General features: G+C 60.6%; 1 protein-coding gene across 6 annotated transcripts in view; it reads left to right on the top strand.

Moving 5' to 3' along the window:
* DAGLA (diacylglycerol lipase alpha) overlaps positions 1 to 15723 on the top strand; it is an 89656-nt gene extending 73933 nt beyond the window's left edge. For all 6 annotated transcript variants that reach the window (XM_029060249.1, XM_029060247.2, XM_039911391.1 and 3 more), the window contains 11 exons: positions 101 to 254; positions 1114 to 1197; positions 2601 to 2678; positions 3512 to 3592; positions 4013 to 4155; positions 4606 to 4674; positions 5715 to 5787; positions 7154 to 7350; positions 8613 to 8742; positions 9618 to 9805; positions 10867 to 15723. In XM_029060249.1, the coding sequence (XP_028916082.1) occupies positions 101 to 254; positions 1114 to 1197; positions 2601 to 2678; positions 3512 to 3592; positions 4013 to 4155; positions 4606 to 4674; positions 5715 to 5787; positions 7154 to 7350; positions 8613 to 8742; positions 9618 to 9805; positions 10867 to 11746 (2077 nt within the window). In that variant the 3' untranslated portion in view covers positions 11747 to 15723. The remainder of the gene's footprint in view (positions 1 to 100; positions 255 to 1113; positions 1198 to 2600; positions 2679 to 3511; positions 3593 to 4012; positions 4156 to 4605; positions 4675 to 5714; positions 5788 to 7153; positions 7351 to 8612; positions 8743 to 9617; positions 9806 to 10866) is intronic.
* The last annotated feature ends 8816 nt before the right edge of the window (positions 15724 to 24539 follow it).

Below are 24539 nucleotides of genomic sequence, written 5' to 3'. Positions count from 1 at the left end.
ATGCTGCTTCTCATTTGTTCTTCCCTCCTCTATCCCCCTGCTGCTCCTTTCCTGCCGTCCCTCCGCTGAGGAGCTGAGCGGCCCCTCTGGCTCTCCACAGGTGCTGCCTGTGTCCCACCCGGCCCCGCTACGGTCCAGGCGTCACCATCGAGGAAGACAACTGCTGTGGTTGCAACGCCATCGCCATCCGCCGCCACTTCTTGGACGAGAACCTGACCTCCGTGGACATTGTCTACACCTCCTGCCATGACGCGGTAAGGGTGCAGGCCCCAGGTGTTGGCCAGTCTGGCCAGTTGACCAAGAGAGTGTCTCTGGCCTGTGGCTGGAGGGGACTGATTCCCCCTCTCTCCCCACAGCCTCAACCCAACCCTGCCGGGCAGCCGAGGGGGAAGATGAGGTCTGGCGGGGCTCGTAGGCTGTTACCCATCCCTGTCCTTCATGCGCGGTAGTTCCGTCGACAGGAGCGGGAGGACTCACGGAGTTGCTTTGGAGTAGTAATAACCGTGGTATTTGTTAAGCATTTACTGTGTGCCAGGCACTGTAGTAAGTGCTGGGAAATATACAGGCTAATCGGGTGGGACGCAGTCCCCGTCCCACACGGGGCTCGCGGTCTTAATCCCCATTTTACAGATGAGGAAACTGAGACCCAGAGAAGTGAGTCGACTTGTCCTAGGTCGCACGACAGATAGGTGGAGGACCAGGATTGGAACCCAGGTCCTCCTGACTCTCAGGCCCGTGCGCTACCCATTAGGGCACGCTGCCTCTGGCACTAGGGAGAGGAGGACCTGGCAGCTCCAGTCAGGGAATCCCTGGCGCTCTGCCCCCTCCTTTAAGCATCTCCATCCCTGTCCTTGTTGAGCATTTGCTCGGATGCTGTCTTTCTCGAAGTCCAGGGCCGGCGGAGTCCCTGCTTCTCTGCTGGGGAAACTGAGGGGATCTGGGCTGGTGTGAGCAGGGACAGAGCCAGGGCTCATGGGATGGGATTAGAGGAGCCCCAGAGCCTCCCGTGGCCACATGGTTCTGCCGGCCTGCTTGCGGTCATAACGTCTCACCAAAGGAACAGGTCCAAGCCCTCAGGGCTGGACGTGCCGACCCATGTGGCCCTCTCCTCAGGTCTACGAAACTCCCTTCTACGTGGCAGTGGACCATGATAAGAAGAAGGTGGTCATCAGCATCCGAGGAACGCTGTCCCCCAAGGTACCCTGTTCCCCCCTCTTTTTTTTTCCTTAGTGGTATCTGTTAAACACTTACTAAGTGCCAGGCACTGTAGTAAGCACTGAGTAGATAAAAGCTAATCAGGTTGGACACAGTCCCTGTCCCACATGGGACTCACAGTATTAATCCCTGTTTTAATAATAATAATGGAATTTAATAAGCATTTACCATCTGCCAGACTCTGTTCTAAGCGCTGGGGCGGATCCAAATAAATCGGGTCGGACACAGTCCCTGTGCCTCGTGGGGCTCACAGTCTCAATCCCATTTTACAGATGAGGTAACTGAGACCCAGAGAAGCAAAGTGACTTGCCCAAGGTCACACAGCAGACAAGTGGCGAAGCCGGGATTAGAACACAGGTCCTCTGACTCCCAAGCCCGTGCTGTCTCCACTAGGCCACGCTGCTTCCTCCGCACCACCTCTTGTTTCATTTTGTTTTTGTGGCATTTGTTAATTGCCTACTACGTGCCAGGCACTGTACTAATCGCTGGGGTAGGGACAAGTTAATTAGGTTGGGCACAGTCCCTGTCTCACGTGGGGCTCCTGCTTCCCTGGGGCCCCCCACCCCCGATATCTAACAGCTCAATGCCATTTGGCTCCCTGGAGTTCCAAATCAACTGTGGGGATTCCCGCCCAACAGCCGCAGCAGCGGTGCCCATAGACCCTCGGGTGTAGGGAGGCCGCCTCCCTCCGGCCTCTTTTCCCAGGAGATTCTGGTTGCTAACCCAGAGGCCGGTATCCATCAGCGGTATTTACTCAGCACTTACTATGTGCAGAGCACTGTACTAATCGCTAGGGAGAGTACGATACAACAGAATTAGCAAACTCGTTCCCTGCCCGTAACAAGCTTACAGTCTAGAGGGGAAGATGTCCAATTCCAACCGTCTAGGAGCCAGCGGGCCATCCTGTGCCCACGGGCGTTCAGTACATCATCCTCAGGGGTGCGGAGAAGGGGCCGAACCATGTAAATGACCCTGGGGCTTCTGCACGGAACCGGCTCAGACCCCTAGGAGCCTTTCTGAGGTACTGGGCGGGACCGGTCTTTTCTCAAGCGGACGGGGATTGGGTGGAACCGGTCCAACTCTGAGCTGCAGGGAGCTGAGCAGCAGCTGAATGGCTTTTGGCTTAACTCCCCCTCCCCGCCTCCACCGAACACTGACACCCCCTTACCCATCCAGCCTCGTTGGTTTATCCCACCCTGACCCCCGTGTCTCCCTTGACTCCTCCCCCATCCAGACTGGCTCATTTCCCCTCCTTGGTCCCTTCACCCTGCCCTCCTGTTCACCTCACCACCCCCAGCTTCCCAGCACCTGGCTCCCCACCCCGACCCGACTCTCTGGCCCCGACTCTCGCCCTCTCTGATGCGTCTGGAATCTCTCCCTCTCAGGATGCTCTCACGGACCTGACTGGGGATGCAGAGCGCCTCCCGGTGGAGGGTCACCATGGAACTTGGCTGGGGCACAAGGTATTGCTCAATGAGGGACTCTCCCACCCTCATCGGCCAGCCCCCTCTGCCTCCCCCTCTGCTCTCCCTGGCCTAGTGGAGCCGGGCCCAGAGGTGATTGGGCACAGCACCCAGTGTCTCCACAAAGGGAGCGGCGTTGCCCTCTTCCACTGTCTGGAAGTGGCCAGTGCAGGTGCTTCTGATGAGGATGATGATAACAGAAGTAGTAATTTCGGCGAAACGTGATTACATAATCAGATGGGACACCGCCTTCTCCCAATAGTAATAATAATATTGATGGTATTTGTTAAGGGCTTACTGTGTGCCAAGCGCTGTACTAAGCCCTGGAGTGAATACAAGGTCATCTGGTTGGTCCCAATCCCTTTCCCAGACCAAGAGGGTTGGAGACCAGATATTTTATCCCCAATTTACAGATGAAGAACCCGAGGCCCAGAGACGTTAAGTGATTTGACCAAGGTCCCACAGCAGGCAAGAGGCAGAGCCGGGATGAGAACGCAGGTCCCAGGCCCTTTCCGCTAGGCCCCCAGTGAGGGGGGTCTTACAAAGACAGCCATGCTCACATTTCTCAGGGATCTTAGAAAAATGAGGATGCCATAGTTTTCCATCCATAATATCCACCCTCAGCCAGCGGGTCTGGGCAAGGACCACCCAAGCCTTCATCTCTTCCCTCTGGCACTTTGTTTTTGTGTTCCCATCCCCATCTGTGGTGCCGACCCGCCATTCCTGGTGGAGTTAGAGTAGCTCAATGGGGGGCTCCGGGGCAGGGAGGTGGGCAGGAGGAGAGCACCTTGCTGACTCTCTGACCTTTCTCCCCCCTGCCTGGCCTCATTCAGGGGATGGTCCTCTCTGCTGAATACATTAAGAAGAAGCTGGAGCAAGAGATGGTCCTCTCTCAGGCGTTTGGGCGGGACCTGGTGAGTCCTGTCCCTGTCGCTGCTGCCTCAGGGGCTGCTCGAGGATCTGAGGTCTCTCCCTCTGTCCCCCGAACGTCCCTCCCACTGTCCGTCCATCGTTGCCATCCCGTTTCCTCCATGGGCTGGGGCCCCACTGGCCCCTCCAGAATCTGTCCCTCTGGCTACTGTCCCTGGAGGGGAAGGGTCTCATCCCAAGGCCTGGACCCTACCCCTTTCCTGTCCCCGGCGTGGCCCAGAGCAGAGGAACCTAGAAGCTTAGAGATTGAATTCCTGGCCCCACTGAGCCAAGAGCCTGGGGTCCCCTGGAGCACTGAGTTCCTTTCCAGCTGTGGGGTAGGGGAGAAGGAACCCGCTTGGCCGGAGAGGGTTGGCCCGGGGCCACCGCCGGCCTTTTGACAGGCTTCTGTCTCCGTCTTCCAGGGCCGAGGAACCAAGCACTATGGCCTGATCGTGGTGGGCCACTCCCTGGGGGCGGGCACCGCCGCCATCCTCTCTTTCCTGCTGCGCCCTCAGTATCCGACGCTCAAGTGTTTTGCCTATTCTCCTCCCGGCGGGTTGCTCAGGTAAACGAAAGGCTGACGTGTCCTCAGAGAGGCCAGATGGAACAGGGGTCCTTGAGGGTCTGAGGGTGCCGAAGCCTGAAGTCCTGGTTGGGGCTGGAGGCTTCCAGGTGAGGCTCGTGTCCCTAAGAATCCCCACCACTGGGATTGTCAGGATCTTAAACTGGGCCCAATCTCAGATCTAGGCACAGCACTGGGGGTGGAGGGGAGCATTAGAAAATTGCCCCCCTCCCCAGCTTGCTTGGGGAGGAATGGGGTATTGGACTCTCCCTGTGAGTAGTTCTGGGTGAGGAAGCCTGACCTCTTTTGGGTGAAGGTGTGAGGGGAGAGGCAGCTTAGTAAACGCGTAGGGACCCAGAAGCCTTGCACCGAGGAGCCCCAGCCCCCAACCCCCCTACTCTCTATCCCACCCCCTGAGAACCCCTTCCTCCATGACCCGGTGTTCCCTTCCAGTGATGACGCTATGGAGTACTCCAAGGAGTTTGTGACAGCTGTCGTCCTGGGCAAAGACCTCGTCCCCAGGCAAGTCATCCACCCTTGCCCCTTTCTGGCTCCCCCACCCCCCGGCCTCTCCGATTTCCCTCGGAGACCCCGGGTCACCTCCCATCTCCAGCGGTCTTCACTCCCCCATCCTCATGTGCTCCTCCTGTCCCTCTCTCCCTAGTTACCAGTCTCGCTGTGGTGTGTGCTGTGTGTCTCTCACCCGTCTGTCGGCATGTCCCTCCCCTCTCTCTCAGTTGCCTGTGTGAGCGGACCAGGTGAATATCCCTCCCTGCTCCTCCCATACCTCCTCGCTCCTCCCCACCGTCTCTCCACCTGGCCGGGCCTCTCCCTGGAGATGTAGGCCGGTCGTCAGAGTGCTGATTCCTACGTGAGCCCCCAGTTAGCCAACCCGGCCCCACCTTCCCCGGCCAATCCCACTGGAGCCGAGGATCCCCCGGGGCTAAGGCTGGTTTGGGCGTGAGCCGGGCTGGACGTGGCTTGGGGCTCATTCCCCAGGCTGTTCCTCAGAGGCAGGTCTCCTCTGGACCGCTGGGAGCTGGTGTCCCGGCAGCCTCGGGGGTAGTGTCGGACTTGCCAAGGTGGAGACGCGTTTTCCCCCTTCCCCCCACCCCCGCCCGCCCCCAAAGTGAGGTTTAGGCTCATTTGGGAACTGGTGCGGCACAGCCGCTAGCTGGCAGGGTCTCAGCCCTAAGCAGGGTACCCTCTGTAGGGGTGGCACCAGCCCGGGCTTGTCTGGGCAGAGCTGTGTGCCACACCTGCCTCACAGGATCTGGACCGGCCTGACCGGGCCGACTCTCCTCTCCGGCACTTCACTCCTCATCATCATATCTCCCCATTCCATCCGTCCCCATGTCCTCCCCCATTGCCCCATTGTCAGTCCCACACCCTGGTCTCCCCCTTCCCTGTGGATCCTCAGCTCTGACACCTCCTGGCCGGCAGGCCTCTGTCCCCTCTACCGCCCTGCATCCCCTGCTCTCTGCCCCCCCTCCCCCGGGCTTCCCGGGCTCCTTGGGCTTCCCGGGCAGTGGCTGAGGGGTGGCTTCCCCCTCTTCCTGCAGGATTGGCCTCTCGCAGCTGGAGGGTTTCCGGCGACAGCTCCTCGACGTCCTCCAGCGGAGCACCAAGCCCAAGGTGAGGGGCGACCCCCTGCCTCTGCTCTTGGCCCTGCCCGCGGCCGGCCTGGTGGGGAGGGGACTCAGGGAAGGCATGGCCAAAAGGTTCAGAGAAATACGGCGCGGGGTCGGATGGTGTCAAGGGGCCATGCTCAATAACTTTCCTGGGGTTGGGGGACAGACTGGGCCTGGAGCTCCACTAAGTTTACCACACTGTAGCTGATAATAATAGGAATGATAACCATAACAACTCTGGTATTTGTTTAACCACTTCCTATTTTCCTAACCCCGTGATAAGTGGTGGGAGAGATACGAGCAGATCAGACTAATGCCAGTTCCACGTGGGGCTCCCAATAGGAGAATGGGCATTTAATCTCCATTTTCCACATGAGGAAACTGAGGCACAGAGAAATTAAGTGACTTGCCCAACTTCACCCAGCAGACACGTGACAGAGCCAGGATTAGAACCCAGTCTCCTGACTCCCAGGCCTGTGCTCTTTCCCCTCAGATTCTTGAACACCTGAGAAAGGAAATTCTTGCTAACGAATTTGGAGTTTTCCCCCAGTCGCATTTCCCATGGAAAGCAGGTGTCTTTTAACCAAAACGAAGCGGGGAGCAGTGTATCGATGTGATCATTGGTGGCCTGGGGGCTCAGTGCCCTCCCAAGGCCTTGGGGTTCCAGCTCCCTGTTCAAGGCACAAGAGCATGCTCACTTGGGAACGGGGTCTTTGGAAGCTGCTCTGGCTCTTTCATTCAGTCGCATTTATTGAGCGCTTACTGTGTGCAGAGCACTTTACTAAAGGCTTGGGAGAATACAATGCAACAATGGACACTTTCCCTGCCTACAACGAGCTTACGGTCTAGAGGGACCAAGCGTGGGGACAAAGCACTGAGGTTTCATGGGAGAAGTGTTTTAGGGCCGGGTCCTTGGCAGGCATTGCAACATCTCAGCTGAAGGGATTCACTGCAAGTCAGCCATTAGCCTGGAGGCTAGTCCGGGAACTAGTCTCAGAACTAGCCCAGGGATCGATCGATCGGGGCGTGTGTCAGGAGCTATGAGATTCCTCCCGAGCCCAGCTGGTGACGTCTGCATTTTACCCTTTCTACCATTCAGAGCTGCCCCACCAGTGGCATCCGAACCCACTGCCCAGCTGCCCACCTCCCCTGGTGCTGCCCACCTCCCCTGGTGCTGCCCCTACCTCAGCAATCCCTCACTCCCCTCACGCTCAGAGTCCTGCGCCTCATTCGGCCATTCCACTGCCAGAGCTCCAGTGATGCCCCCTGCAGCCCCTGGCCAGATTCTCCAACCCTTGCCACTGGCCCCGGCCAGGCTACCCGCGACCCCACCTCTGAGCTCTCTGACCACGGGCTATCTCCTCTCCCAGTGGAGGATCATCGTGGGGGCCACCAAGTGCATCCCCAAGTCAGAGCTCCCCGAGGAGGCAGAGGTGACCACCATGGCGAGCAACCGGCTCTGGACCCACCCCAGTGACTTGACCATCGCCCTGTCGGCCAGCACCCCCCTCTACCCACCTGGCCGCATCATCCACGTGGTGCACAATCACCCCGCCGAGCAGTGCTGGTAGGTTCCCCTGGCTAAGCCAGGCCCCTGGGCACAACCACCCTGCCAAACGGTGCTGGTTGGTACTCCCAGCCAGGCCAGGCCGCTGGGGACGGCCACTCCATTGAGCAGTGCTGGTAGGTGCCCCTAGAGCCTCTGACGTGGACCCCGCCAACCTCTTTGGTCAGCCCCCTTTGCTGAGGGACCACATCCTCAAAATGCCTCGCCTAAAGCTAGAAATAGGCTACCGGTCAGTATCTGGCCACCATTTTTCTCCTGTAGAGGACAGAGGGGCCCATCTAGGGCCCCCATGGGGATCTGCATCTGGAGAGGAACCTTGTCACGCTTGGGTGGGCCTGAAATGAGGCAGATCCCCGAGCCTGCCGAGCCACGGCTCGGACCCATAATAATACCAGATGTTTTTTGTTAAGCACTTGTTATTTTGCCGGGCACTGTACTAGGCGCTGAAGGAAAGGGTAGCCGAGGTTTGAGGGTCCGCTGCCCGCAGTCCCCGAGCCCCCGGGGAAGCCTCAAGCCCGGCCTCTTCTGGTTGGTGCTTCACCACTGCCAGGATCCCAGCAGGGAGCCAGTGCGCCCGGAGTCTGTCTGCTCGATCGCTGAGGACCCCAGAACGGTCCCACCTCCTCCAGGAGCCCGGGCCTCTATCTTCTGCCACTAGGTGCCCAGGATCTAAGGTTGCGGGGGTTTTTTTATGGTATTTGTTAAGCACTTAGTGTGTGCCAGTACAGTGGAACTAACCACTGGGGTAGATGCAAACTAATCAACTTGGACACGGTCCAGTAGTGGCAATCGGGTGGCGCTCACCCCGGCCCCAGGGCGACCTCAGCCTGGACCAGAGCAGTGGTTGAAGGTTTGGGGGCTGGCGGCCAGGGGGTTGGGAGGCATTGACAGTGCCAGGTCCTTGCCAAGCATCACCGACCCCTTCGGCCCAAGCCAAGGCTGGCGCTGAGGAACAGAGCCACTCTGGGCTGGGGAGACTTCTTAGACACCATCCCGGAGGATGTACTGGGCCTCCCCATGCTCATCCCTCAGGGGCTGAGGGCAGATAATACTTTGGCCTGGGGCTCTGGCTATCCCTCTAGAAGCCTCGTGGGGCATGTTTGGCTCCACCGCTGTTTAGATCTGCCCCTTTGCAGGGGCAAAGAGCAGCATCCGAGGAAGCGGGGAAGTGCCAAATGCAGCTGGGATTTTCCCAGGATGTCACTGTCCTCTCGGGCCTCCCTCTGGCTTACCCTTTGCGCCCCTTTCCCGTCCCTGTGCAGTTGCTGTGAGCAGGAGGAGCCCACGTATTTTGCCATTTGGGGTGACAACAAGGCCTTCAACGAAGTGATCATCTCCCCAGCCATGCTGCACGAGCACCTCCCGTACGTGGTCATGGAGGGGCTCAACAAGGTAAGGCTGGACAGGCTGCCGACCGGGGCTCGGGAGGCCCTGCAGGCAGCTCCTTGGGCCCTCCCCGAGGGTCTGGGCGGGGCTGGGGTTGGCAGCATTGCCCAGATCACACTACCTCCATCCCCAGAGAAGCATCAACCACGGTCTACCCATTTTGGAAGGCCCCTCGGGGGCAGGGGGCAGGAAGCTGCTGCCCAGGCCCAGCCACTGCCCGCACCACTCTCCTCTACCGCAGCTTCCGATCCGGGTCCCGGGCCTAGATCCCGCCACTGCCTCCGTCTGGGAGGACAGAGAGGGAGTGGGTGGCCCGGGGTAGCCCGGAGTCCGCGTCAGAGTCTGGATTACCAGACCCAGAAGCTTGGGTTCAGCCAAGCTGAGCCTGACCCTCCTGTAGGTCCAGGATCTCCCCTGGACTACAGGCAAAACGGTCCGCTGCAGGTGGTCCTGGGCAGAGCTCCGGCAGCAGGGACGACAGCAGGGTTGCCCAGGACAGAGGGTCGTGGGATGGACGTGGGACGGCAGCCTGCCGGGCCGACCGATCTAGACGGGCTGTGCCTCCAGTGGGAGAGCTTGGGCGAGGGGGGATTGGACCTGGGGAGGGGCTTCCCGACTCGGGAGTGGTGAGGGACGTGGGGCGGTGGTCTACTGTCTCGAAGTTCTGGACAGGACAGACTAAGGACAGGTTCTGGATGGTACAGGGAAGTTAATCAGGGTGGCAGAGGGATGGTCCCTCCTGAGATGCCCTCTGGTCCCCCAGCCCTGCGCAGAGGGACCTTACTGTCCAGTGGGCACGGGATCCGGGGCTTACCCCCGGCCCCCCAGCCCCCCGGCCTGGGCCCCTGGCACTGCCTCCCTCAGGCTCTGTTACTTTCCAGGTCTTGGAGAACTACAACAAGGGGAAGACGGCCCTGCTGTCCGCAGCCAAAGTGATGGTCAGCCCCACCGAGGTGGACCTGACCCCAGAGCTCATCTTCCAGCAGCAGCCGCTGCCCACCGGCCCCCCGGTGCCCACCAGCCTCACCTTGGAGCTGCCCACGGCCGACGGGAGGAACAGCAGTGTCAAGTACGGGTCCGGGTCCCTCCCCACGTAGCATGAACCCCATAGGGGTGGTGGGGCGGCGGGAGTGGGAGGGGTCTCTCCTGGGCCACCTCTTCCATCCACCTTGGTCTCTGTCGGCTCGAGTCCTTTTTATCGGGGGCAGCGCCCTAGGGGCTAGAGCTGAGGCTCCGGCAAGGTTGAAGATCGAAGCTGGCACTGTCAGTCAATCGGTGGTATTTATCGTAAGTTTATTGGGTGCAGAGCCCTGGACTAAGCACTTGGAAGAGTACAGTACAACAGAGTTGGTAGATGCGCGCTCTCCCCACAAGCAGCCTGAGCCCTGCATCCCCCACCTCACCTCCCTTTCCCCTCCTCCTCCGACCTCTCTGCCTGCCCCCGCTGCTGGCCCGAGGGACTGGAGCGGCCTTGGGGAGCCTTGATCTAAGTGGCTGTGCAACTCCTGCTTCTCCCCGCAACCCATCTCCACTAATGATTGCGGGGTCCTGTCTCCTTCCTGCTTCTGCCCCGACACCGCTCCACCGTGCCACACCTCTGCAGTCCCTCCCCAAGTGGCAGGGCAACCCTGGAGCGGGTAGAAATGGCAGTTTGGACGAGATCTGTCCTCGGGCCTGCCAAGACTCCCCACGGCTCCGTCCCCAGCCGGGCCCTCCTCTCCTCTCTCCCCATCCTCTGTGGCCAGAGGCAGTGACACCAATCAATCCGTGCTATTTGTTGAGCCCCTAAGGTGTGCAGAGCTCCCCTTAAGGACAGTACCACGGAGTTAGCAGACATGTTCCGGAGCTTACGGTCTAGAGGGGAAGCCCACCCGAGATCATGATAGGGACTTAGGGGCTCCAGCCGGTCTGTGAGAGCCACGCGCTTCCCGTTCCCTTGGGGGGGAGCGTTCTTCTTCACGACTGGCCGGCCGGCGGAGCCGGGGGAGGCTTGTGGACGGGGCGGCGATGGGACCGCCACCCCGCGCCGGGGCTCTGTAAAGAGCAGCCACACCCGGGGTCGGGGGGACCGCCCTGCCTCGATGCCCCCACCGGCGCTTCATCCCTCTCCCTCGCCCCCCGCCTCCACAGGAGCAAGTCACAGTCGGAGATCAGCCTGGAAGGCTTCTACGAGGCCAAGCCCCTGTCCCCGGGCCCCAAGGACCCCGTGGAGCTGCTCCTGCTAACCACGCAGGAGCGCCTGGCGGCCGAGCTGCAGGACCGGCGGGCCCCGCTGGCCACCATGGAGAGCCTGTCGGACAACGAGTCCCTGTACAGCCTGGACTCCCGGCGCTCTTCGGGCTTCCGCAGCATCCGCGGCTCGCCCAGCCTGCACGCCGTCCTGGAGAGGGACGAGGGCCCCTGCTTCTACATCGACCCCGCCATCCCCGAGGAGAACCCCTCGCTCAGCTCGCGCACGGAGCTGCTGGCCTCGGACAGCCTGTCGAAGCACTCCCAGGACAGCCAGCCCCCGGAGGCGGGCCCGGGCGGCGGCCCCGAGGAGCGGGGCTCGCCCCCCGGCCCGGCCCTGCACAACGGTCGGCTCGGGGACTCGCCCAGCCCCCAGGTGCTGGAGTTCGCCGAGTTCATCGACAGCCTCTTCAACCTGGACAGCGAGAGCAGCTCCTTCCAGGACCTGTACTGCATGATGGTGGCCGACAGCCCCGCCCCCCGCGGCCTGGCCGACCTGCCCAAGTCCGTGAGTGAGCAGGAGATCCTGCTCCGGGCCCAGTTCGAGCCCAACCTGGTGCCCAAGCCCCCCCGGCTCTTCGCCGGCTCCACCGACCCCTCGTCCGGCATCTCCGTGTCGCCCTCCTTCCCGCTCAGCTCGTCCGGGGAGCTCACGGACCTAACCCCCACCGGCCTGAGCAGCCAGGAGTGCCTGGCCACGGACAAGATCCGGACTTCCACTCCGGTCGGCCCCCCGGCCGGCCCCTCCAAGCAGGAAGACCTGATGATCTCGGCCCTCTAATGGCGGGGGGAGGGGAGGCTCCCGGGCCCCTCCCCCGCGGCCGCCTCGAGGGAGACGGGCCGGGTTACCCCGGCCCACCCGGGAGGGGACGTGAACCAGAGGGGCACCCCGAGGGAGGGAGCCCGTGGGCCCCCAGGGCCCCGGGGAAGGGCGGGGAAAGCGGAGGTGGAGCGGCCACTGCCAGCCACCGGTCCCCACGGACGTAGGGCTCGTCAGCCTGCTTGTCCCAGGGCGGGGGAAGGACCCAGGCCCCCCCCCACAGGGACTGTGCGAAGGAGAGCCCGGCCGCCTGGCTGAGCTCCTGGTCCGGGAGGAGGCCGGCTCGCCCGGCTGAGAGCGCGGTACGGGTGAGGGGGGACGGGGTCCTCTCGCACCAGCCCAGCCCGAGACCCCTCCTGTCACTGACCGCTTGCCGGCGTGGGTCCCCCGTTGGAAAGCCATCCAGGATGTGACCCCCAAGAATACGGCTGCCCCTCCCCTATAGGGGCAGTGAACTACCCGCCCACCCCACCTGTTCTCCCCTCCCCCACAGACCCCAGGATCTCTGGATCAGTGGGGGCCATGCCCCTCCTGCCCCGTAGAAGCAGCCTCCGCACAGGTGGGTCCCCAGAACGCTGGGTCAGGCGGGCGTCGGACCTGCCGGCCCACGCCCGGGCGCCACCCCGCTCTCCGCCCCGCGCGGTTCAGGGAAACGGCCGGCCTTCACCGCAAGCCCGCGGCGGCCACACGCGTTTACATCGGGCTCTGCCCGGGACGTCTCGGCCGTGGGAGGTTTGGGCCCTCGCACCTCCGGCCCACCCGGCTGCCACCACCTCCCCTTGGCTGGGGCGGCCTCAGTCTCTGAGTGGGCGGCCTTCCTCTGACCCCTGCTACCGAGCCCCGGCTGGCCGGGCTCCCCTCGGGCTCTTTGCCCCAAGGGGGCTGAGACCTCCAGGTCCACCCTGCCTCTACCCTGGCCCACCCTACCTCCCCTCTGGCCCTTGGGTCCGAGCTTCATCTCTCCTTTCCCCGTTTCTCACCTCCCTTAAGCTCTGTGCTTACATCGCCCTTCCCTGCCATCCTACCCCCTCTGGAGTATCCGGGGTGGACCATCCCCTGAGCATCCTCCCAAACCGGCCCAGGACTCGGATGACCCTTCTTCATTTCCCCCTTGAGGGGCAGATGCGGCTGGAGGGGGAGCCGTGTGGTAGCTCCCCACCCCCGTTGCCCATCTCAGGCGGGCCCCAGCTGCTCATCAGGAGCCCCAGAGGAGACCGCTGGCCGGTCAGCCCTTGAAAGGCAAGGAGCTCTGGCTACCGGTTGGGGCTGGCGGGAGCCCAGCTCCCTGGGGCCGCAAGGGCTGCCGGCCAATGGGCCCCCAGTTCTATCTTCCCCGGGATTGGCCGCAGGCCATCCTCTCTGCACAACTTTTGCCTTCCCCCGACCGACCCCCACCCCCAGCTCGAGCACCCTGGGTCGGCTCGACCCAGAAGCACTGCTTTCGTACACCCCAGACAGCCTGCCCGTCCCCAGCTACTGGGCCTCCGCTGTCCGCCGGGTCCGCACACCCATCTCCCTCTCCCCTGCCGTCGGGGCCTGGCCACGATGAAGTCCTGGAGCCCCCTGCCAGCCAGAGGGAGATTCCACCCTTGCCTGCCCCTAGCACGTCTCCGCCCGTTCCAGAAATACAGCTGCTTCTTGGGGTAAAATAATGAGCACCCCAGCAAAGAGGGAGGGGGAGAAGGCAGGTTCTTCAGAGACAGGGGTTCAGCTCAGGGTTCTGGACAGAGATAGGCACCCTGCCTGCACCACTCTTCTCTTGGCCTCACCCCGGAGCCCTTCCCGCCGGCCTCTCCCCTGATCCAGCTTGATGTCCATCCAGGCCCCGGTCCATCGTAGAGAATCTGCCCCCACCTCTATCCCTTCCCTGGCGCTAAACGCCTTCGACTTGGGAATCTGAAACCAAATCCTTCACTCCCTCCTCCCGGCTGGCCCCCGGTCTTGCCACAGGCTGCCTGAACTGACTGGAGCGGGAGGAAGGACACTCAGCTACTTTGCACACTAAACCCCCTGGTCTCCTCCCGCTGGTCCTTTACGGGTCTTCTTTTCCCTCCGGAGGGTAGCCCAGCCTGTCGCCCCTAGCAGATCCATACCCATGTCGGCTCTCCTTGGGACCCGGGAGCTTTGCCAGTCGCCCCATCCCCCGCCCCGTGGCTCACCACGGCCTCGGGGCCAGCGGTGACCTTGGCGATGAGGCTGGGAGAGCTGCTGTTCCCAGCTGCTACTCTCTCCCTGGCTCCTGCTGGGTCAGATCTGCTCCTGCTCTTGCTCTGCTTTTCCTCCTCCTCCTCCTGCTCTGCTCTCCACCCGCTTTTCCTCCGAAGATCTGCCGGTTGGAGCCGTGGGTCCCCAAGGGAACGGATCGGCATCTCGTACTCCCAGCGCCTATTGTGGAGGAAGGGTCTCTATCTTGCATCTTAGCGCTTTCCCGTCCAAGCCGAAACGACTTGGAGGACGACGGGAACTTAGCTTTTTTCTGGGCCTGTCTGGCTGGGAAACTGCATGCGTGTGTCTGCGCGTATGTTGCGTGTGCATGGGCGCATGTGAGCGTGGCTGTCAGAGGGAGAGCTCACCTTGTCCCCGTGGGCCCACCCGCTCCCAGGTCTCCCAGGATGTTTCCGGCAGCCTCGCCGTAGGCCTTCCCCCGCCTCGGCTCCACCCTGAGGGGCACTTGCTTCCTCGTCTCCCTCTGCGGGCACGGTCCCCTCCGTGGTCCTCCTGGCTTGTTTTGCCCCCTGGGAGGGTCCGGCCCTCTCCTCGGCCCCCTTTTCTACCCCTTTGGCCTGCCTCCCCTCACACCCACCCCCGTGCAGTCCGATCTCTTTTCGGAGAGGGGTTCGGGCAGTCAGCCCCTTCCACCCAAAATTTTCAAGTGCCAACAGCCAAGGGTGCCGCCTTGGAAATGGGTCCATTTCGTCCCCTCTCTCCCACCGCCGGAAGCGGCGGCACACCGCCTCCGGGCAGCCCTCCTTCACAGGAAACGGAGCCGCGTCGCACGGCCCCGGGTGATTGCGCCAAGGGGTAGGCCGTGAAGGGGGAGGGCTGGGGGCTGCCCGACGGGCCTCGGGACCCCGCAACCTCCCCGGTGGGGTCGTGGGACTGCGGCCCTGACCTTGCTGGAGACCTTTCTCCTGGGTCCCAGGTTGGTTCTGCCCCGTTACCCGTTGTGGCCTCAGGCCCGCTGTTCCCTTGGTGCGCCTCACCTCCATCCTGCCTACCTGGGCCTGGTTGGACGGGCAGAGCTGCCCTAACCCTGCGCTGAATGTGCCAGGATTCCTGGGCGCCCGGCGGGGAAACTAGCAGCAAAAGAGGGGCAAATAGAGCCACCCAGCATTGTCACCCTCACTCCCTGCCCCTGCCATAAGCCCTTGGCCGAGGGCAGGTAGGGTTTGGACCTGGGCTCCCCAAGGATCCCCCGCAGAGCTGCCCTCACCTTCCCTCTCCGGTCTGCCTCACAAGGTGGGCATTGCTGCCCTTTGCCCTCCCCGCAGCCCGCCGGGCTTCGGTGCCCAGTTTGGCTGGTCCGGGGGGAGGGCTGTCTCTGCCTGGACCCTCACCCCTCTTCCTCTTCCTCAGGGCAGGTCGGAGCGAGAAGTCCCAAGGCAGCAGAAGCCCTCGGTCCTGTGGGGATCCGGGCCTAGCTAATCCCCTCAAGGCTCCCTTTTCGGGGGGCTGGGGAGGGGGCCCTGACCAGTCTTAATATGCAATCACCAGGGAAACAGCCAGGCCCGGCCCCTCCCCGACCCCCCACTCTCCCACACGCTCCGTGTCCCGTTCTCACCTGACCCGTTTTTTTGTACCGAATGTATGAAAGATCCAAACTAATATTACTGTAAAAAGGAGAGACAAATTAATATAGCCTATTCTATAAATATATCTGTATATAAAGGTTTCTGTATATTGTATAGAGCGGTGTATAAACTGGATGTAGAAGCCGACTGTGTATTGTGCGACTCTTCCCTGCCGCAGGGGCTGGGGCGCTGGATTTATCGGCCCGGATTGCGCTCAGCAACTTGGCCTAGTGGAAAGAGCACGGGACTGACTCAGAGGTTGTGGGTTCTAATCACGGCCCTGCCGATTGCTCTGCCTGTTGCTAGTTGTGTCACCTTGGGCAGGTGACAACTTCCCTGTTCCATGGTTTCCTCAAATGTAAAATGGGGATTCAATGCCTGTTTTCCCTTCGACTTAATAATGTTGGTATTTGTTAAGCGTTTACTATGTGCAGAGCACTGTTCTAAGCGCTGGGGGAGATACAGAGTGATCAGGTTGTCCCACGTGAGGCTCACAGTTGATCCCCATTTTACCGATGAGGTAACTGAGGCACAGAGAAGTGAAGTGACTCGCCCACAGTCACACAGCTGACAAGTGGCAGAGGCGGGATTCGAACCCATGAGTTCTGACTCCCAAGCCCGGGCTCTTTCCACTGAGCCACGACTTAAGAGTATGAGCCTCGTGCGGAACAGGGACCGTATCTGACCTAACTGACTTCTAACTACCCCAGTGCTTAGAACAGTGTTTGACACATAGTAAGCACTAAAGAAGTGCCATAAAACAAAAGCAAACAAAACAGCGTGGTTTTTCTTTATGGTGTTCGCTAAGTACTTTGTGCGGGTAGATACAAAATAATCAGGTTGGATGCAGTTCATGTCCCACCTGTGGCTCGCAACCTTAATCCTCATTTTACAGATGAGGTAACAGGCACGGAGAAAGGAAGTGACTTGCCCAAGGTCACACAGCAGGCAAGTGGCCAAACAGGGATTATAGAATCCAAGTCTTAATGACTCCCAGCACTGTGCTCTATCCACTGGGCCACGCTGCACGGGGGTGGAGTGGGGAGGCGGGGTACCGAATCCTTGAGCATCCAGTAAAGGGGAAATGCTCAGTCAACCCTATTTTTTAAGTGATTATTAGAAATAAGAATACTAATTGTGGTATTAAGTGCTTACTATGTGCAAGGCGCTCCACTATATGCTAGGGAAGATACAAGGTAATCGGGTTGGGCACAGTTCCCCTCCCCTTGGGGCTCACGCTCTTAATTTCCTTTCTACAGAGGAGGCCCAGAGAAGTGAAGTGACTTGCCTAAGGTCACACAGCAGACAAGAGGTAGAGCTGGGTTTAGAACCCAGGTCCTCTGACTCCCAGACCTGTGCTCTGTCCACTAAACCACACTGCTTGCTGTGTACTAAGTATTTGGGGGAGTACAATACAGTAAAGTGTCATGATCTCTGCCTTCAATAATAATAATAATGATGGCATTTGTTAAGCGCCTACTATATGCAAAGCATTGTTCTAAGCGCTTGGGGGGAATACAAGGTGATCATGTTGTCCCGTGGGGGGCTCACAGTCTTAATCCCCATTTTCCAGATGAGGTAACTGAGGCCCAGAGAAGTCAAATGATTTGCCCAAAGTCACACAGCTGACACGCGGTGGAGCCGGGATTAGAACCCATGACCTCTGACTCCCAAGCCCGGGCTCTTTCCTCTGAGCCACACTGCTTCTCAAGAACCTTACAATCTAATGGGAGAGACAGACACAATACATACATACATTAATAATCCTCTACCACGTAGAGGAAAGAAAGGGAAAGACTGAGAGTTAAATAAATAAATGTTAATACAGCAGAGGATGAAAATCCATACATGGATAAAAGTCACGGGGCCTACTGTGTGAGCGGGACCCTCTGCTGCCGTGGCCTCTGGAGGGATGGAGTTGAAGAGGATCGGGGGGCTGAGGGGCTAGGATAGAAGGCGGGGCAAGAATCATTCAATCAATCGATGGTATTCATTGAGCGCCTGCTAGGTGCAGAGCACTGTACTAAGCACTTGGGAGAGTACAATATCACAGACTTAGCAGATACGTTCCTTGCCCGTAATGAGTTTATAGGCTAGAGAAAGGCACGTGTTAGTTACCTTTCCCCGTACCAACCTACGTACCCAGGGACAGAGAGGGATGTGGAGGTTGTGGTATTCAATAGTATTTATTTTCATTATTATTGTGGTAATAATAATGATAGTATTTGTTAAGCACTTACTATGTGCCAGGCACGGAGCTAAGCACTGGGATGGATACAAGCCAATTGGATTGGACGCAGTCCCTGTCCCACGTGGGGCTCACAGTCTCAGTCCCCATTTTACAGAGGAGGAAACTGAGGCCCAGAGAAGTCCACCCTGGACTTGCCCAAGTTCACACAGTACTTAAGTAGCGGAGGGGGGATTAGAACCCATGACCTTCTGACTCCCAGACATCTCCTTTTCGTCCGCTGCATCCCCTATGCGTAACCTATTTTAACGTCTGTCTTCCCCTCTGGGATGTAAGGTCTTTGAGGGAAGGGGTCGCTTAGTATGTGCCAGGCACTCCCAAATTGTACTCTACTCTCCCAAGTGTTTAATACAGTGCTCTGCACATCGTAAGCACTCAGTAAATACCACTGAGTTCTCTGTGACAGCAGATGGCGCCATCCCCTAGCCCTCTGCAGAAGCTGACGGGAGGTAATAATAATAATATTGGTATTTGTTAAGCGCTTACTACGTGCACAGCACTGTTCTAAGCGCCTGGGGGAGATCCAGGGGAATCAGGTTGTCCCACGTGAGGCTCACAGGCTTCACCCCCATTTTACCGATGAGGGGACTGAGGCACAGAGAAGTGAAGTGATTTGCCCACACACAGCTGACAAGGGGCAGAGAGGGGATTCGAACCCATGACCTCTGACTCCCAAGCCCGGGCTCTTTCCACTGAGCCACGTTCTGTTTCTCATGGTATACTATGTGCCAGACACTGTACTAAGTGCTGGGGTAGAAACAAGCTAATCAGGTTGAACACAGTCCATGTCCCACATGAGGCTCCCAGTCTTAATCGCCATTCTTCAGACGAGTTAACTGAGGCACAGAGAAGTGAAGCCCAAGGTCACACGGCGGGCAAGTGATGGAGTCGGGATTAGAACCCAGGTCCTTCTGACCGTCAGGCCCGGGCTGCTTCTCCGTTCCCCACCCCCTGGAGCTGGTCTGCCTTGCCCTCCCCACCGCCCTCTCACCGTACCTGGCTGTGTACCAAGCCCCACCCCAGTCCTCGCTTTCCCTGGGAGAGACTTCTACAAGTTACCTGCTGGGGTCCTGCATGGTGTCCCGTCCACGACCACGGGATGAGGTGTCCTGAAAAACCAACCCTGGCCCCCCCCGGTCCGGATCGGGTACGGTCTAGGCTCCCTGTGGACCAACCCTCCTCCCGTTTCCCCGCTCGTGCCAGTGGATAGAGCACGGGCCTGGGAGTCAGGAGGACCTGGGTTCTAATCCTGTCTCTGCCACTCGTCCGCTGTGTGACCTCGGGTAAGGCACTTCACTTCTCTGGGCCTCAGTGACCTCATCTGGAAAATGGGGATTAAGACTGCGAGTCCCACATGGGACGACCTGACTGCCTTGTGTCTACCCCAGTGCTTAGAAGAGTGCTTGACACATAGTAAGCACTTGACAAGCGCCGTAATTATCATTATTATTACTATTATTCTCTGGGCCTCAGTGACCTCATCTGGAAAATGGGGATTAAGACTGTGAGCCCCACGTGGGACAGAGACTGTGTCCAACCCCATGACTGAATCTAGGCCAGGGCTCAGAACGGTGCTTGACACACAGTAAGTGTTTAGCAAATATTTAAAAAAACAAACAAACGACCCAAAACAACAACAAAAAAGCCACTTCTGGACTCTGCCAGCTCCAGACGCCATACTTGACTCTGTGCCAACTGCCCCCTCTTCTCACCCATCCCCGTGCCGGTGCCCAGACAGTGATGGTTAATGAGTAATACAATAAGATAACAGTAATGGGGACTTCCGCTTCCAGGCTTCCAGGGGGGCTTCCCTAGCAGGAGGCCCCTGAGTCCACTGCGGGCTCCCTCCACCCCCAGGACTGGAGCTGCGATCTGACTCTGGCCCCCCTTGAGGATTGAGAAGATCCTCCCGGCCTGACAGGGCAGACCCCCGCCGCCACCAGATTGGCGGGCTCTGCCCCCACCAGCCGTGTCCCAGGAGGTGGAACTGGTGACCGGATCGATTCGACCCCCGGGGTTCAGGGGTGAGGCTCCCAAGAGGAGTGGGGGAGGCCAGGCCAGTGGACTGCGGCTGCTCCAGGGGTCCGAGACGGGCCTAGGACCCCCCTCTGAGGACACGGGTCCGTGGGTGAGGACAGTGGATAGAGCGCGGGCCTGGGAGACAGAAGGACCTGGGTTCTAACCCCGGCTCCGCCACGTGTCCGCTGTGTGACCTTGGGTAAGTCACTTCATTTCTCTGGGCCTCAATTTGCCTCATCTGTAAAATGGGGATTAAGAATGCGAGCCCCGTGTGGGAGAGGTACTGTCCAACCTGATCGACTTGTATCTACCCTGGTCCTTAGAACGGTGCTTGGCACGTAGTGATCAACCAGTATAATAATAATTATTTGATCGTAATAATAACCTGGGCAATAATAATAATTATCATCATGATTATCTGGGCCCCCTGAGCGTTCCCTCGAGGGGACCTGGATCCACCCTGTTCCCCTCAGATCCGGAATGTCCTGGACCACGGATCCCCCGTTTCCTCTGGGGGAGTCAGTGGTGGGTGGCTCGATGGGGTTCGGCTGCCGATTTCAGGCAGCCGGCCTAGCGAAGCCCGCGTCCCGGAGGGGAAGGGTGCCGGAGGGAAGAGTAGGTGGGACCACACGGTGGGGAAGTCGGGGGTGCCAGGGAGGGGACTGGTTTGGGCGACGACCCCACCCCAGCCCCCCAGGTCTGCAGACAGTTGAAACATCCATCGCTCCCCCTGCCCGCACCCCAGAGAGGAAGCTGGGCAGGGGGCTGGACTTTGAGCCTCGGGAGCCGGGAAGCATTGATTGTGAATAACCGCAGGCCCCCCACCCCCCGCCCCTGAGTCGTGTGCGTGTCCGGGAGGGTCCGGAGTGGAGCGGACCCTGGGAGGTCAAGGAGCGGCCGGGCCAGGCCGGCGAAAGGGGAGACAGAGACCATCTGCTCCTCGCCTTCACCCCTCCCTGCGGCCAGACGGGTAAGCGGGCCGGATGTCTGGGTCTGGGTCGATGACCGGAGGAGGTGACGGACGGATGGAGAGGCCGCACCTGCTCCGCACCCCTAGGCCCCGGCTGGCGCTGCTCCGAGGCGGGAGGGAGTGTGTTTACCCAGCCGCTGGGTACCACGGCGACGGGCCCGGGCACCACGGCGACGGGCCCGGGCACCACGGCGACGGGCCCGGGCCCGGGCGGCATCGGGGTCCCCCGCAGCGGGGCGAGGTAATGGCCGGGGAGGGGGCAGGAAGCCGCCCCCACAGACTCATCCCTCCCAGACCCCCTCCCATCGCCGACCCCGTAGCCTCATTCCCCCCCCCCCGCCCCTTCAGCCCCTATCCAGGATACCCCTGGTGAGGAGGGGAGGAGGGATCGAGGCGCAGTGGGGGGAGGGCAGGAGCAAAGGGTAAAAATCGTCTTAAAGGCGTGAGGGTAGGGATGGGGGGAAGACCTCCCCAGCTTCCCAGCCCCGAAATGAGAAGCAGCGTGGTTTAGTGGAAAGAGCAAGGGCTTGGGAGTCAGAAGATGTGGGTTCTAAGCCCGGCTCTGCTACTTGTCTGCTGTGTGAACTTGGGCGAGCCACTTAACCTCTCCGCGCCTCAGTTACCTCATCTGTCAAATGGACACGTGGGACAATCTGATTACCTTCTATCTACCCTAGTGCTTGGCACATAGTAAGCGCTTAACAAATGCGGTAATTATTATTATAAATAAGAGGCCTATTAGTGGGGCCCGCCCCTCCCCCCCACCTCCCTCGGGCCTCCCGCCCCTCCCCGCCCCCCCCCAGAGAGGAACGGGTCAGTCCACAGCTGGGGAAGCCAGCAAAATCTGCTTCTATATCTAAGAGAAGCGGCCCTAACAGGCAGGCCCGCGGAGCCGGACAAAACCCCATTGTCCGCCGTCTCCGCGGACCAGAGAATGAAGGCCCAGTGCCGGCCACTCTGGCCCGCTGCCGTGGGGGGACGGGCCCCACATAATCACTGTCCGCGCATTGACCGCCTTCGGCCCGGGCCCATCGATTGTGTCCACATCTGGAAGGGGGTCCCACCAGCCCCCCTCCCCCCAGGAGGCGGTGGGCCCGTGGGGGAAAGAGCCTGGGGCCCGGCTGGGCCGGGCCTGGGATGGAGAGGGGCGAGGGAGGTCGGGGGGAGATGCCGGAGGACCACTCCCACCCCACCCTTCCTCCCCGACTCGTGCGGGCCTCACTGCCCCCCCGCCCCGCCCCCATCATCTCACTGGAGACCCTACAGTTACAGAGTTGGGTGTGGAAAGAGCGCGGGTTTAGGAGTCAGAGGTCGTGGGTTCTAATCCCGGCTCCCCCACTTATCCACTGTGTGACCTTGATCGGGTCACTTCACTTCTCTGTGCTTCAGTTACCTCACCTGGAAAATGGGGATTGAGACTGCGAGGCCTACGTGGGACAACCTGATTACCCGGTATCTATCCCGGCGCTTAGAACAGTGCTTGGCACATAGTAAGCGCTGAACGTATCGTTTTTATTGTTATTATTATTATTATGTCGAGCCCCCCCATCAATCATTCCATCCATCCAGGTTATTTGTTGAGCGCTATACCGTATCCACCCCAGCGGTCAGTTCAGTGCCTGGCACGTAAGTGCTTAACGAATGCCATCATTAGCCCAGAGGCCCGGGCGCTCTCGGAGTCGGCTAGGACCTGACCCGGCCCCTTCCAGGGTGAGTCCAGCCCGCCGGCCGGCCCGCACAGGGGGCGGAGGAAAGGTTATCGATCCGTCCCCCAGGCGGCCTGCAGACCCCACCGCATCACCGCACCACCGCATCCCGGCCACGCCGAGCCACACTATGGTAACAGAGTCACTTCCGCAGCCCTAATATCATTAGGCTATTATTATGATATTATATACTATTATATGTAATGTATTTTATTATCTTCTTGTTATTATGGCATTTGTTAAGCGCTTACTATGTGCCAGGCACTGTACTGAGCGCTGGAGTAGATACAAGCAAATCGGGCTGGACGCAGTCCCTGTCCCACGTGGGGCTCACAGTCTCAATCTCCATTTTACAGATGAGGTAACCGAGGCACGGAGAAATGACTTGCCCGAGATCACACGGCAGACAAGTGGCGGAGCTGGGATCGGAACCTACTCACGTGGTCTCAGTTTACCTGGAGGGCGACCGCTGGGTGCAGCCACGCCCTCAGCCGAGTGACCGCCCCCCCATCCCTGTTTACACCCCGGGGGGGTGACCCTACAAAACCAGCACGGGGTCAGCCCGCAGCCCGGGAGGACCCACAGGCCGGATCCCGCAGGGCCCGTCCTCCGGGCCCGATCCCGCAAGGCCGGTCCCGCGGGCCCGATCCCTCAGTTTTAATCCCATAGGACTCGTCCCGCAGGATCGGTTTCCCCAGGGTTAATCCCGCAGGGCCGATCCCGCAGGGTTGATCCCGTAGGGCCCGTCCCGCGGAACCGGTCCCCAAGGTTAATCCCGCGGGGCCGCTCCCCCAGAGCCGGTCCCGCGGGGCCGATCCCGCGGGGTCGGTTCCGCAAGGCCGGTCCCGCGGCCTTAATCCCGTAGGGCCCGTCCCGCGGGACTGGTCCCCAGAGTTAATCCCTCAGGGTCGATCTCACAAATCCGGTCCCCCAGAATCGGTCCCGCAGCGTTAATAAATAACGTTGGTATTTGTTAAGCGTTTACTACGTGCCGAGCACTGTTCTAAGCGCTGGGGTAGACATAGGGGAATCAGGTTGTCCCACGTGGGGTTTACAGTCTTAATCCCCATTTTACAGATGAGGGAACTGAGGCACAGAGAAGTTAAGTGACTTGCCCACAGTCACACAGCCGACAAGTGGCAGAGCTGGGATTCGAACTCATGAGCCCTGACTCCAAAGCCCATGCTTTTTCCACTGAGCCACGCTGCTTCTCCTGTTAATCCCACAGGGCCGGTCCCGCAGGCTCGATCCCACGGGGCCGGTCCCACGGCGCTAATCCCGTAGGACCCCGTCCCGTAGAACCGGTCCCCAAGGTGGATCTCACAAATCCGGTCCCCCAGAACCGGTCCCGCGGGGCCGATCCCGCGGGGTCGGTTCCACAAGGCCGGTCCCGCGGCCTTAATCCCGCGGGACTGGTCCCCGGGGTTAATCCCGCAGGGTCGATCCCGCAAATCTGGTCCCCCAGAGCCGGTCCCGCGGCGTTAATCCCTTTAGGGCCTGTCCCGCGGGACAGGTCCCCAGGGTTAATGCCACAGGGTTGTTCCCACAAGACCGGTCCCCCAGAGCCGGTTCCCGCGGGGCCGATCCCGCAAGGTCGGTTCCACAAGGCCGGTCCCGCGGCCTTAATCCCGTAGGGCCCGTCCCGCGGGACCGATCCCGCAGGTTTAATCCCGCAGGGTCGCTCCCGCAGGACCGGTCCCCAGGGTGGATCGGGCAGGGTCGGGTCCCTTGGGGCCGGGCCTCGTCCCGCGGGGAGGGAGCCGCAGCGGCGGGGGACGCCGGCAGGGGGCAGTGCGGGCAGGGGGGCGGCCAGTGCGCCCAGTGCCCCCAGTGCGGGCGGCGCGGGGGGCGGGCGGGGCGGGGGGCGGGCGGCGCGGGGGGCGGGGGCCGGCCCGGGCGCGGGGAGCGCGGCGCCGAGCCCAGCCGCGGGGGACCCGGCGCGGGGCGGACGGGACCGGACCGGACCGGGGGACGGGGGTCGGGGGACGGGGGTCGGGGGACGGGGGTCGGGGGTCGGGGG

This window comes from Ornithorhynchus anatinus, chromosome 3 (assembly GCF_004115215.2).
Source record: "Ornithorhynchus anatinus isolate Pmale09 chromosome 3, mOrnAna1.pri.v4, whole genome shotgun sequence".
In the NCBI taxonomy this organism is placed as follows: Eukaryota; Metazoa; Chordata; class Mammalia; order Monotremata; family Ornithorhynchidae; genus Ornithorhynchus; species Ornithorhynchus anatinus.
Note: the sequence above shows the minus strand (reverse complement) of the source record. Positions and strands in the feature narration are given on the sequence as shown.